Source organism: Ambystoma mexicanum, chromosome 1q (genome assembly GCF_040938575.1).
Source record: "Ambystoma mexicanum isolate Mex_15411 chromosome 1q, UKY_AmexF1_1, whole genome shotgun sequence".
Classification (NCBI taxonomy): domain Eukaryota; kingdom Metazoa; phylum Chordata; class Amphibia; order Caudata; family Ambystomatidae; genus Ambystoma; species Ambystoma mexicanum.
This window is the reverse complement of record NC_090922.1, coordinates 63,771,319-63,785,782: the sequence shown is the minus strand read 5'-3', so window position 1 is coordinate 63,785,782 and position 14,464 is coordinate 63,771,319. Positions and strand designations below refer to the sequence as shown.

General features: G+C 46.1%; 1 protein-coding gene across 1 annotated transcript in view; it reads left to right on the top strand.

Moving 5' to 3' along the window:
• Positions 1-3,139: 3,139 nt before the first annotated feature.
• Positions 3,140-14,464, top strand: part of NFAT5 (nuclear factor of activated T cells 5) — a 1,479,138-nt gene continuing 1,467,813 nt past the window's right edge. Inside the window, exon 1 of the mRNA XM_069635522.1 lies at positions 3,140-3,541. Within this exon, the coding sequence (XP_069491623.1) occupies positions 3,469-3,541 (73 nt within the window). The 5' untranslated portion in view covers positions 3,140-3,468. The remainder of the gene's footprint in view (positions 3,542-14,464) is intronic.

The following is a 14,464-nucleotide window of genomic DNA, read 5'->3' as shown; positions in this document are numbered from 1 at the left end:
TAGCTGACATGTCACAATACAAGAGTCAGGCAAAGTCAGACAAATGACCAGAATCACACACACCTGACGGTCCTTTCCCTTCCCCACAGGGCTAAAAGGTGGAGCAGGAGAGCACAGTACAAGCAAGGCAGACCAGACAACAAAACAGCTATCCAGACCCGGCAGTTCAAAAGGAGGAGAAAGGTGGCGAACATAGAGAGGCTGACAAGGAGGGACACCACCTTGCCCTTTTCAACGCAGCCCTGCGAAACCTCAGCAGAGTGAATCGTAAGACCAAGGAAAATAGCCCAAGTGTATTGCAGCAGATGTCAACGGTACATGGAGCATGTGGACGCTGATAAGCGGGAGCGAGGGGAACTCCTCCTACCGTTGTACCGGCCTTGACTCCAGTTACGAGGAAAGTCAAGTGGTTCATCACAGCTGGTGAGTTGAGGGGAGAGCCGATAAGAGCCAGGCTGTGGTGAATGAAAGATGCAGAGTGGCAAAGTAAGTTCAAAGAACTGTGAAAGTGTTGAGGGGAGACTAGCTGCATAGGGAACAGGTACCATCTGGGTGCTAACTCGCAAGACTATGGTCGATCCCTGTTTCAATGAAACTACAGGTACCAGAAGGCCGTAGGAGAGCCGCCAAGTTAGGTCAAAGTGGTCATACAGGTCAAGCAAAATACCCATACAGTCGAAACCCTTTGGCCTAAAAACTATGACAAAGCAAGGAAAGTGAATCCCATAAACAATTGTGAATGTCAGGTTGGCAAGAGTGAACCAGACCAAGGGATGCTGATGAGAAGGGGGCAGGTCTAAAGTCCCAAGAAACAGTGTGCTGACCAAAGTGAACCCGGCCGAGGGATGTCCACTGGAACTGTTTAAAAAGACATTAAGATTTATGAAGGAACGAAAAGCCATGGTGAACACGGTGGAAGGAGGATGAGAGTAAAGAGGGGTCAGCGCCTGGAAGAGGGGGACCCAGGGGTGAAGAATCCTCACCCTAAGTGAAAGCAGGAAACAAACTTATTTGTTGAAGAAACTTTTGTTTTTGTTGATTGGATACATCAGGCCCTTGAAGGCAAGAGACATTCAAGTGAAACGAGACTTGGCCATCGAGGCTCCTGATAAACTGGAACAGAACTGTTGACTCATGCTGGGGAAGCTCGAGTGTGTGCTGTGCTCCAAGGTCCCACCTTACCCCATGCTCAAAACATGGGGAAGGGAGACCCAAGCTACCGCATCCTGACATATTATTTGTGAACACTTTTTTCTTTTCTTGAAAACTATCCTACATACATTTTTGCAGAAGTTGTAAGGTTTGGCAATAGGTTTCTTAGTATAGGCCCTTTTTATTTTGACACAATGCCACTAGGAATGCCTTATTTTCATTTGATGGTCTACGCTTGCTCCTATCTAAGATTTAGGTTTATATTAAGTGTTTTTCTACCCTGCAAACATTGTACAATAAACACCCTTGAACCGTGATCACTTGTGTTTCTCTTTACTGTTGCCACCATGAGTTCCTTACAAGACAGAGGCGAAGTATTGTCCCATCCAAGCAATCGCTAAGCAATGGGAAAGGCTAGGCATAGTGCCAGCCAAGCAACAGGGCGGGCGCACGCACAAGCAGCAAGGTTGGTGCACGAGATGCAATAGCAACTGGGTTGCGATTGCCTGCCTAGTTACATACTGAGTGTTGTTATGTTAGATCCCTTCAGGTGCAGAGGTGAAACCGGCACGTTCATGAGCATACGGCCCTAGTCGAGGGGACACATAGGCCAGCACCAAAGAGCATGTAATGGATGTGGACAGTTCATAGGCATTGTTTTCGTTGAGCCACTTTGATTTCAAGTTTTTCCGGAAGTCTGCGAGAGTAGCGTCAGAAAAAGGAGAACGAGGAAGGACGCATAGTGTTTATGAGGTGGTTTGAGCGCTTATTGGAGGACACATGGGAGTTGGTGTTTAGAAGTTCTTGCAGTTTGATGATGAAACTTGTGGTTTTGTGTTTGCTGCTCGAATAGTGAATAAAAGAGTTGAGCATAATACTTTGCCTCTGTGTCTTTAATAGAATTAAGACTTTTTGTAACGTCAGTATGGAAAATCCTAATTAAATCACCCAGGCAATCGCGTAAAGCCACGCATGGGAGCAGTATGTGTGGTGCAGCGTGTCAGTGGTTCGCGTCACGTTTGCCCGCTCTGTAGTTGGCCTTCATTCAGCATTGGCATATTCCGGTTTGCTTTGTAGGTGCAGAGGTCAAGCCGGCAGACTCGTGAAGTAGCAGAATAGGATTCTGTTGCAGAGCGTTTAACGGTTGGGACACCAGTTGGTTCAGAGGCAGCAGAAGGAAGAGATTCAGTCAGCCAGAGTGGTATAGACACAGATGGAGCAGGATTGGATGACCGTGTCACATGAACTTAAACACCCTATCAGGTGAAAGTACAAAAAGACTCATTCTCTTCTGGATGTTGTAGTTTTTCCTTGCATTGTGTTGTTTGCAGTGTTCTTCTTGTCAAGCTGTTCACAAGAAGTTGTATCAAAGTGAATATACTGTAACAGTGCCAAGATGCCCCAGGGCCGGTGTGCGCTTTATAAATTGAAATAAATAAATAAAAGAAAATGAAGAGCTGAGTTCAGCATAATCCTTCGTCTCCATGTCTTTAATAGAATTATAACTTTTTATTATAGTACAGTAGGGGAAATCTGAATTACGTTTGTCAACTTTGGACTTGTGGGACCAAAGATCATAGATATTGAAGAACACATTATTGTGAATTTCACTGTATATAAACACGCTGTTGGCGACGTCGTTAGGGGCACGGGTCTGTGTTTTGTTGGCTATCTGCAGCACCCTTGATAAATTAAATACATGGGATTTGGAAAAGATTGTAACGTTCCTTGCTGTTTTACAAACATTTTCAATACATCTTTTGAAACCTAAACATTACCGTCTTGACCCACAGGAGCCTACTGAACCCTTATATGTTGGCTTCATAGAGACTGTAACAGGCGGCTAGATCCAGCTGTCCTTCTTCGATGCTTACACCCACGTTCTGACTGCTCTCATTTCTAGCGACATAGAAGAAGTCTCACCCCAAACACTCACATACCCTCCCCTTCGTGAATCTGACAGCCTACCTCTTCGGCGCATGAGCAGACGGCAAGGGGGGTGTGTCGCTTTGGGTCCTGTCAAAGGCGATGCTCACACACCCGTCCCTGTCCTGAGGAGAAACAAACTGTGGCTCGGCGGTGGCCTCTCACCTGGAACCAGTCTCCCCTGGACTCGCTCCCTATAACTTCCTCTCTTCAGGCGGCGGATTCTCTTTACCCCCTCAATTTCTACTCCATTCACCCCTCGTGCCCGTGCTGGCAGAGCTCGCCAGGCCGCAAGCTGCTGGCTGGCGGGCCGCAGTGGAGGACTCCCCGTCCCCCGGTGCCGCTGCCCCCGGGCCCGAGGCGGTGTCCCTCCCGCCGGGCCGAGCTGCGATGCCCTCAGACTTCATCTCTCTGCTCAGCTCTGACCTGGACCTCGAATCGCCGCGTTGCTTGTACTCGCGAGGTAAGTCTTTGCACTTTGTTGGGGGTGCGAGTAGGGATTCCGTTCCACTGAGGGTGATGCTGCCTGGATGAATTCAGTGAGCAGAGGGTAAAGGTGCTTGAAGGCGTGAGGGATAGTCTGTATTAGGCTCCAGGCTAGAGGGGTATGAATAGCTTACAAGGGGTCTGGTAATTCTCGACTGGAATTGGCGATGTGGAGCCCACAAGTTCTTGCCACACTTGGAGGCCCTAAAGCCAGCCAGGAACCTTATTTATTTATTTGTATAGCGCACTAGCAGCCCAGAGGCATCGAGGCGCTGTTACAGGAAGTTGTACGTAAGCTTGATTCAAAGGTTACATATGACACAGGTGGTCTCTTGATTGCAGATACAATTGGTAATAAACAGAAGTGAAAAGAAGAGTTTCATGTTGGCATACATTGCAAAAATGTGTGAGGGCGTTCTCAGAAGGTGCTAGCATCCGGCCACAATACTGCGAGATGTACAGAGTACACAGTCAAACAAAAAGCTTTGTTTTGATAGCTTTGTGGAAGGTGGGAAGAGCATTCCAATGTTAGGCGGCCATAGTGGGGAAGCTAGTGCCCCAAGCACGGACTCTTCGTGTCTTGGGAGTGGTGATCATGTTAGTGTAGACCTTTCTCATAGGCCTAGAAGAGGTGTGCTTGGTAATTCTTTGGACCAAATAGGTAGGGTGCCAGATCATGGAGGCATTTATGTGTGAGGGCTAGGGTTTTAGACAATTCTCTCTATGAGGGGGAGCCAGTGAGCCTGCATTCTCACTTCAGAGATGTGGTCTTTCCTTGAGGTTCCTGTGGCGGCCCTAAGGGCGTTGTTCTATACGAGTTGAAGTTTAGCCAGGTTTTTACATGATGTCCCTACGAGGAGGGCATCGCAGTAGTCTAATTTTGATCCTATTATTGACCTAGCAATGGTGAGGCAGTTCTGTCGAGATAAGGGTCTAGCTGCATTGAGTACTTTGGAGTAATAGGAACTAGGCAGATGAGGAGGCAATAGCATTGACCTGTCTATCCATAGTCAGATTAGGGTCAAGGTAGATGCCCAGGGTCTTGACATTTTGGGATACTGTGATAGGTATATTATCTATGGCGAAGGACATGTATTGCTTGTCCAAATTGACCAATGTGGTGGGTGATCCTATTAACAGAAGTTCAGTTTTCTCGATGTTAAGACATAACCAGTTATCTGCCATCCATGATTGGATCGTGGAATAAATAGTGGTGAGGGTGTTCATGTCGGCATCGTAATCACCTGTAAGTGGGATACGCACCTCTGTGTCATCCGTGTAATTGGTATATGAGATACACAGGGCCTCAAGAATGCTGAACAAGGGCCTCACAAACAGGTTATAGAGAGTGGGTGCAATGCAGGAGACCTGTGGGACTCTGCATTTGATGTGGCTTGGCGTGGCACATGCTGAGTCGGAGAAGACTTTCATGGCCCTCTTGTAGAAAGGATGTGATCCAGGTACAGGCCTTAGGGGAGAAGTTAGCCACAGTAGAAAGATGGTGGCAAAGTGTGTTGTGATCCACCTGGTCGAATGCTGCGGAGAAACGGAGGAGCAGAAGGAGCGCTGGTTTGCCTGCGTCTCTGATGTCGTCCATTTGGTTTTTAAGGTCTAAGAGACCCGTTTCAGGGCTGTGTCGCGGGCAGAAACCAGACTGCAGAAGGCCAAGGAGACAGTTGTCTTCAAGGAATTTTTGGACTTGCAGGTAGGCTGCTTTGTCCAACATTTCTAGCAGAAATGGGACAGTGGTAATGGTTCCCCGGAACCGTTGGGTCAAGGAATGGTTTTTTAAGGAGCGGGCGTACCCAGGCTTCCTTAAGTCCAGTTGGGACATGGCCAGACTGGAAAGATGCATTAATGAATGCTTTTAGGAACGGGGCAAGTATGGGTGCAGAATCTTTAATAAGTTGGGCCAGACAGGCATCGCCTTTGCAGTTGGATGGTGCTTATCTTGCATGGCCGACTGAATGCTATTGCACTATTTTTCGTTCTTCAGTAGGGTGGGGGGTGGAGAGGACAGTTTTTCCAACTCTCTAAAGATGGTGAAGATTTCTTTCAACCCTGATTTAGCATTGTCTATCCTAGAATTGAATGAGGTGACTTTAGCCTGCATTATATTTTCTTTGTAGTCTTTAGAGATAGCCTTAAAGGCCCTCCTGGTGGGGTTCATTTTCCAGGCTGAGAGTACAGCCTTTTCGTAGAGCGTAGTTCCAGCTGCTCCTGAGAGAACCAGGCATTGGAATGTTTAACTTTCTTGGCTTTCTTTAGTGTAAGAGGAGCAATGGCGTCTACATGGGTGATAAGTTTAAAAGCACTAGCGAGAGTGTTAGGGTCTTTGGAAAACGGAGGCTGGAGAGCGCACATCATGAGGGAAGGTGCAATATTTTCCAAGGTAAGTTGATGGGATCTTTTGGTGAGTGCCGCTGGACACAGGATCGTAGGCTTAAGGGGTACTTTGTTAGAATTGGAGTCAAATTGAATACAATGGTGGTCAGACCATGGAATAGGAGTGTTTGCAGTGATTTGAACAGCACAATTATGGTGACTGATCCAATCTAGGGCGCATCCTTTGATGTGAGTAGGCTCAGAGATGATTTGTGAGAACCCTAAGGTGGATAGGGCTTTATTCAAGGTGGTAGCATGGGGATCTTTAGGGTCAATGAGGCCTAGATTTAAATCACCCAGGAGCAGGACTTGAGAGGTCATTTTCAGGTTGTCAGACAAGCAGAGGATGATGGTCTCATGGAATTCAGCGACAGGACCCGGAGGTCGATAGACAATATAAACTGTAATGGTGCAGTAATGGGAGAAATTGATTTTGAGTAGGAGGTAGTCACAGTTATGACTGTGCTCCCCTTCAACCTCCCTAATAGCAAAGGTTTCTCGGGCGATAAGGGCCACTCTACCACCTCTCTGGTGACTACGGTCTTGTCTGAAGATTGTGTACCCAGCTGGGATGGCGAGTGAGAGGGCTTGGCCTGAGGCTTCTTTCAGCCAAGTTTCCGTAATTATCAGGAGGTCCATGTTATCCTTGTTAATGAGGTCATGGCCATCTAGCGCATGGGGTGGTAGCGATCGGGCATTGACCAGTACACAGTTGAGAATGGCAGTAGGTCGGGGTGTACCGTCAAGGGTCTCAGGTGGCGTGCGCAGCTCTGGGCTATGGGCGACCGAAGTCGAAGAGGGCAAGGGCTTGTGACACCCTGTCCAAACATTCCTGGTGCAGCAATGGGCCCGTGTGTTTCTTTACTGCTTATATTTGTGTATAAATGATGCCCAAGAATGGCCAATGACAATTCAGAACTTGATAATTTCTCGGAGTAACCAACCACAGGCTCTATGTGGAGTCTTTAATCAACTGTTGTGGCGTCCCCCCACCTTTTGCGGCCCTTGGATAGACTTCTTTCTTGTGAATCCCTTGGGTGAGTCTCTTCCTCGTCGTTCTCCATTGTGTTTGTGCCTCACTCATGAGGGGGTTAGGGGGCTTTTGCAATATCATAGTCCCAACTATCCTCTTTGCAGCCCCTTCCCTTGAGGAGGGCACATCAATTTCCTGGCTTTCCTCTGTCGTTTCTCTGTTATATCCCCCTCTTGCCCGTTGATGGTAAACTATTCACCTGACCTACCTGGGTAGACCCCTGTTTTGGCACTTGAGTGGCTGATTTCCCAAGCCCGTCTTTGGTCATGTGTTGCGTTTGGTTGGCCCCTCTCCTACTAGCCCATATAAAACCACATAGGGCCACTAAGTAAAGTTAGGGTTTTACTCCAATCCCCTGGCAGACTGCAGTAGGTTTCTCCCTTTGCCTCCATTGGTGGGCTGCTTTCTTGGGTTTTCTCCTAGCCACTCTTTATGGCATCTTTGTCTGGCTTCCCCTACTCTCCCACAGGTGGCTGCCCTCTTCTGTTGAGCTGGCCTCTTTTGGTGTGCCTTTCTTACTAGAGGGCCTGCTTCTCAATAAGCCCCTCTCAGGTTCCCCTGGCCTTCCTTGGTTGGGCCTTCTCTTTACTGGTGCTAAGCCACCCTTGCTGAGTCATTCTCTAGTACCCTTGTTGCTGCTTGTTTTGGGCTCTCTTTTCAATCGGAACCCCTGTAACATATCTGTGTTTACCCAATCTATGGTCCACACCATTTTACGTGCTCCTTTTGGTGGTGGCAGCGAAACTCCGACCCTAAGAACTATCACAGTGGGAAACTTTCTGGTTACTTGAGATTGTCTGTCCTTAGTGGTCCCTCAATCATAGCTCGACTACTCTTGGTTGGACTACCAATCCTTGTCGGGATGGGTGAGGGAGAGTTGACGCCATTCAGTTTCTTATCTACATTGGATTGGTGATGTATCCTCTCAATTTTCTGATGGCCTATGCCAATAGGCGTTGCAAGGTGAGAAGCACAGACCACGTGTGCAGCCTCCTTTTTCTTTTTTTTTGCCTTGTTTAAAACCCTAACGCTCAATAATATCCTTCAAATGTCCAACCATTGTAAGTGCACCCCCTTTCCCTACATTACTTTAACCACTCTTTAACCTGTTTCATTGACGTGGTGCTTTACCCGCCTAGAAGTCAAACTGGTTTTCTTAAGTGTCTCTTGGGCCAAACTCATGAATTCGTTTTCTCATCCCTAAACAGTGTATTATTTTTATTTTTTAGTTGAAAGTCCTGCTTAGTTCACAGCTATGTGTCTTCAATAAATCCTCACTGGGTTTATGCGAATGGCACAAATGGGAGTTCACATCCTCTTTGGTGGTTATAAATAAAGAGGTGCTGAACTCTCATTTGTGACATTTGCATAAACCCAATGAGGATTTATTGAATTCAAGGTTATTTTCCCTCCACTATGCAGCCAGAACGTGGACAGAATGAACTTAATGCAAGACATCTTTGCTTAAAACGGTGGATCTATATCAAAAGGAGCTTATCTCCGATTTGTGACAACTCTAAAATGCAAATGAAGTGAGATTGGTTCTAAGGCTATCTGTTTGCAAATATATCGACTCGAGATGGACAGAATGATTTCAAGGTAAGACACCCAGCCCTACAGATAAGGTGCGTATCTTGACTTTATACGCATGTAATTAAAGCCACTACGGAGCATTTAATGTTCTTCTGCGTACCGTTTACGCTGTATTTATTTTCATTAAAAAGCATACTTTCCTCCACTAGATGGCAGTAGAGGGCAATAATCTCCATATCTGAGTGTATTACACAACTTCTTTTATTAAATCACTGAAAGTACAGTGGGGTTAACTATATTTTTGGGACTTCTAGTTTACCATTCAGGCTTAACACGTTGATGTAAGGATTTACATGTTGCCATGTGGTGGTATTATGCAATTTGTGTTTTTGGAAGTAAACTCTTTAAGACATCATTACTGTAGGCCTTGAAATCCAAACTATTTGTACTGAGTAAAACGTGGAAGGTATGTGGTAAAATTTGCAGGGTGGATTAAAATCCCCGCTTCACTGTTCAGCCAAGGTTTGTGATCCTGGTCCCCTGTCCCCATACTCCACCCTGCCTCCCACCCCATCTGTCCGGCTATCCTACTCCCTCCTTTTTGGATGCAACCAGAGGACCACTAGTTCCTTTTTTCCACTTCCACCACTGATGTGATTAGCGGTCATGGGCTGAATTTTCTGTGATGCGTGTTATGTCCGAGATGCAGATTCTTGGCTATCCAGGAGGAAACCTTTCGGGCAATCAAGACTGCTCTCCTAGGAGGGAAGTAGTAGATGGGGGGGGGGGGAAGGTACAGACAAGTCTTTAATACTCGAGGAGTTCATGTGAAGTTATATTAAATAAGCAGCAAGGAGTAAGCTAAGAGACATAAACTTTGTCATATGCATTATATAAATGGTCACTACTATTAATGCTACAGGTCGAACAGTGGAACAGAGGCCAGTCAGGCTTTTTCAGTAGTAACTAGTTGGAAATAAATCACTTGTAGTAGCAATTTCTATTTTTGCTAAAAAGGCATAGTGGCAAGAGTATTTGTCCAGGATCACACACTTTAGTGTTGAAGTAGGGCTTTGGGACCAGTCTTCAACTTATGCACTTCCCTGCATTTCTTCCTAACTGTAATTTCCAGAATTATGGTTTTTGGCTTTGTACACAAACAATAAACCAGTAAAAATATAAATATGCCTACCATAATACAATTCAGCTTGCATGCACTTTGTGGTTATTTGAAGTGATATTGCTAACTAGTGTCTGGCGATCCACATTAATTTCCTGCAGCAGACAGCGGGAAAGGTAGATTAGCAGTTTGTGACTTTTGCTAAGATTATGGGTGCAAGTTCCTGTAAGTAAATCATATGCCAACAATTGCTTACTACTTACACCCCCTCTGCAGGCAATACATCAGTCTCAATCGATAGTAGTTCTTAACAGAGTTTCTAGGATCTAGAATTTTGAAAATGAAGCTTTGTAAGTACCAGGTACTTCTAAGTTATTTTATGGCAGAATATTTTCCACAAGTGTAATAAAATGGTTAAAGCCAAGCCAGACAACTTTGATCTACAACTCTTTTGGGCTACGGGTCTGATTTTACGTATGCATTGGGTGTATGTTGGATACGTTTTACTCGCTTGCAGAGGAGAAAACTCATTTTTACTCTCTTGATGTTGCATTTACGCTCCAATTTGAAAAATCATGCGTAAAATACTCCCACCTCAAAATCTTATCTGGAGCACTGAAGACACCTCTGGTCCATACACAATCAAAGGCATTATTTGGATGGTGCATCACACTAATTAGGAAAACATAAGAATAATGTTATCATTAGATCATCTTGCTTTGAATAGGAACCCACACAACCACCATTGACGGCTGTCTAATTTGATATAGTTTCAATTCAATGAAAAAGCCCAGCCTTGAGAAAGACCGTCAGTTAGTGTTGAAACACGTGTTGGCCTAAAGGCAACACCTCATGGTCTATATTTATTGCTAATGTGTTCCAATGTGACTTGCAGACTAAGGTCAGACATACCATCATTGATTTGTGTAACTTTCCATGTGATTGGAACATGGGAACATGGGAATATGTGTATTTGAATTTGATTACAAGAATGACAACTCATAGACATCATTATATGAATTTAACCTATTGAAGTGTGTGATTAGACATTCAACCAGTTTTACTTGCTGTATTAACAACTCTGTGTTGAAGAACAGAGTTACATACATTTGGAAATATTTGACATTAAAAACTAAGAGTTTTTGAATCGATACAAACCTAATAATTAAAATGGAATGATTATACCCTTGGTCTAGTTTTATTAGGTTCTTCCTTAACAGCCAATTCTATGACAAGACCGGAGGCGAGCGTTATGCTTATCTTCTTTAATTACTGCTAACCACAGCTTTTTAAATCTTTCTTTGTTTTCATGTATAACACTTTTTTTTAATTTTTTATAACTCGTATAAACGGAGAAAAGAAAAAATGAAAACATCATCGTTTTAACATGACAAAACTACATTTCCCATGAGGCTTCTGTGCCTGGTAGTCCCACAGCCTCTTTCACTGTCCAATCCGGCAATCCTTCCTGCTATAAGTCCCCGTTTCCCTGGGTCCCTTCCTCTTCTTTTTTGCTGCAGCCACAGATAAGTGACGTTTATTATGGATAGTTCTTGATTATACTATATTTGTCTGTTGAAACGTTTCAAGAATGGACTTACTTATTCTTAAATGTGCGCACGTGTGACTAACAAGCGGCATAGCGTTCCCGCAAGCTTTATATGCGCTGACCTCGCGAGTAGCATATTGTATTTCAGAGCAGCCGCCTGCCGAGCCTGCGAGTGATCTGACACTCGCTTTAGGGCTCAGGCAGCCAGCCGCACGGCAATGCGTTCAATGTTGATGGAGCGCGCGTAATACGCGGAGTAAGCCCAACCGACCTTAGAGACAAGGTGGAGCGCGCGCATGCGCATCGACTTACAATCTCCTCAGTGGAACGTTTCTCACACAGAGAAAACGTACGGCCAGTCCTTTGCCCTTATTTCATTCCCAGGAGCGCGAATTTCGCTATTTTCTTAGCGGTTCGCCCTAGCACAGCAGAGGTATCCCAGATTTAAAAGATTTACAACAAAAAAAAAAAAGATAATAATAATAAATAATTTCAGTGGGCATTTTAGAGGAGCTACGTCTTTAACCCACTAGTTTTCCTCTGTATGGCACATACAATTACCATGGCATACAGCATGGGAAATGAGGCTTGGAGTGAAGGGAGTGAAGAGGACTGGACCAGGAAGTAGAATGCATGGAGGAGGATATAGACCTTTCCCAAAGCTTCAAGAGAGTGCTAGGCGACTCATTAGTTCAAGCCGTAGCACTAGGAGTTAAGCCTCTACAAGACAGGCTATTAGTCCTGGAAGAGATGCTGGGCAGAAAAGCTGGCGCGCTTGATGATCCCGGAGAAGGAACCTCCACACAAAATCCTCTGCAAAAAGGTGAGAAGGGGAAGAAAGTGGCCCGGAAGAGGAAACACTCTTCTACTCCCCCGGGCGAAAGTATAGGGAAAGATAAATCCCTAGAGGTGGCTGATGCATTCAACAGGCTTAAAAGTGCCTTCCTTACGAAGACAGCCCTGCCCAACCTCGTACTCCCTACCCCAGGGGCGAAAAATATAGGGGATGCCTATTCATCATCCTCGGAGCACTCAGATCAAGAACAGCCAGAGGAGGATGTTCAAAGCATAAGCAAAATAAGCGTGGTCTCGCAAAAGAGTGCAGGCGAGCCTAAAGCCAGCAGTGTTGAGGCCCTTCTGGATGAAGAGGACATATCAGACATGTTCGACCCGAACACCATAAGGCACCCCAGATAGACAGACTGGACGCCTTCTCCAAGGGTAGCCCTTTACATGACCCAAAAAATGAAGAAGCCTATGGAAAAAGACATTAGGTTCAGACTCAAAGCTGAGTGTCCGAGGCCAGAGCTGACTGGGAAAGTTGCAGATACACCCGAACTCGACGCAAAGATGCTAACCTTCATTACGAAGGCAGGGAAAGACACCAGGAAAGGTATGGATAGGGCATGGAGAACATGCCAAGACAAGCTGCTAGATATAGCCGGCCCTATAGCTAAGATAATGGACCTGGCTGAAAGGGCCAGAGATACAGGGGAGCCGGTCGACCCATCCATCCTAGCAGACTGGGCACAGAGAGCAGTCTGCATGCTAGGCAATGCAAACTGCGCTATATCTTCGGAACGACGCAGATCAGCCCTATTGAAAATCAATAACAAACTTGGGGAATTGGCGTCCTATGAAGCCGGGGAAAGCGCCCAAGGTCTCCTGTTCGGTGATACATTCGTTAAGGAGATGAACAGGTTCGTCGGTACATGGCCTGCGCTGGAAAAGGCGCAGGCCTCCATCAGGAAGGTGTTTAATGGGGAGAATTTTTTTCAGGGGCCGGTCGATATAGAGGCCGCTCGACCGGCCGCTTCAATAACAGAAGAGCGCAAGGCCCCAGAGCCCAATATTGGGAGACCCGACAACAAGACGCCTTCTTCCCGATCCGAGGACGAAGCTCGCGGGGACGTCAGGGATGCGGATATTACCAACACCAGAGCAACAATACAGGTGAGAGAACGGGCAGCGACCTATCCTCCTGTGGGGGGCAGGACAACGCTCTATTTGCACAACTGGCGCGAGTTATCGTCAGATGCGTGGGTCCTTCAGACCGTACAAGGCTTTATGCTAGAGTTCATAGATCATCCAGTGCAGAATCGGCCTCCTCACAGAATTCAAATGACGCAAACGGAAGAATCTCTATTAGAAGCAGAGATCCAAGCTTTAGCGCAGAAAAACGCGATCGAGAGAGCGACCGAGAGCGCCCATTCCTTCCTGAGCAATATTTTCCTAGTACATCGCAAGGACAAAGTTCGTCCAGTGATCAATATGAAGGAGCTCAACAGCTGGTTAGTATACAAACACTTCAAGATGGAAGGGATCCATCTACTAGGAGACTTGCTCAAGAAGGGAGATTGGCTAGCGCGCCTGGACCTGAAGGACGAATATCTCACCGTGCCCATAGCAGCGCCTTTCCGACACTTCCTAAGATTCAGACGGAGAAGCGAGCTCTGGCAATTCAGATGCCTGCCGTTCGGTCTAGCATCCGCACCATGGGCGTTCACCAAGCTCATGAGGCCCATTGCCACAGCACTTCGAGAACAAGGATGTCGGATGATTGTCTACTTAGACGACATCCTTTTCATGGCCGAAGACAAAGACTGCTTACAAAAGCAGGTCCACTGGGCAATAGAGCTGATCTCCAATCTGGGATTCCTGGTGAACAGACAAATCAGAGCTAGCGCCAACCAGGCGACTAGAATTCTTAGGCTTCACCAGATACAAAGAAAGCTACATTGGAGTTGCCAACTCAGAAAATGAAGGCTATCAAGAAAGATCGAGGACAGCGCTCAAGAAGCCGCTGATCACTCTTCGTTACCTAGCCAGGATAGTAGGGCTTTTAGCAGCATCCATACAAGCAGTATTTCCCGGCACATTACATTATCGAGCTCTTCAGAAGCTGAAGATCAAATACCTAAGGAAAGGCTGGAGATGCCGGAGATACCATCGACTAGTGCCCTTAGATGAAGAAAGCAAGTCCGAGCTCATCTGGTGGCTCCACAATATGGAAGCCTGGAACGGCCGCGCCATTTTCGGCGATGTACCAGAGTTGGTTATAGAGTCAGACGCCAGCAGGTCCGGCTGGGGGGCGCGATGTGGCGAGATGGAGACAGGAGGAAGATGGTCAAAAGAAGAATTAGAACTTCATATCAATTGTCTAGAGTTGCTAGCTGGATCTTTTGCAGTGAAAGCGTTTACCAGGGACAAAGCGCACTGCAGCATACTTCTCAGGATGGACAATATATCTGCATTAAGATATATCAACAAACTGGGAGGT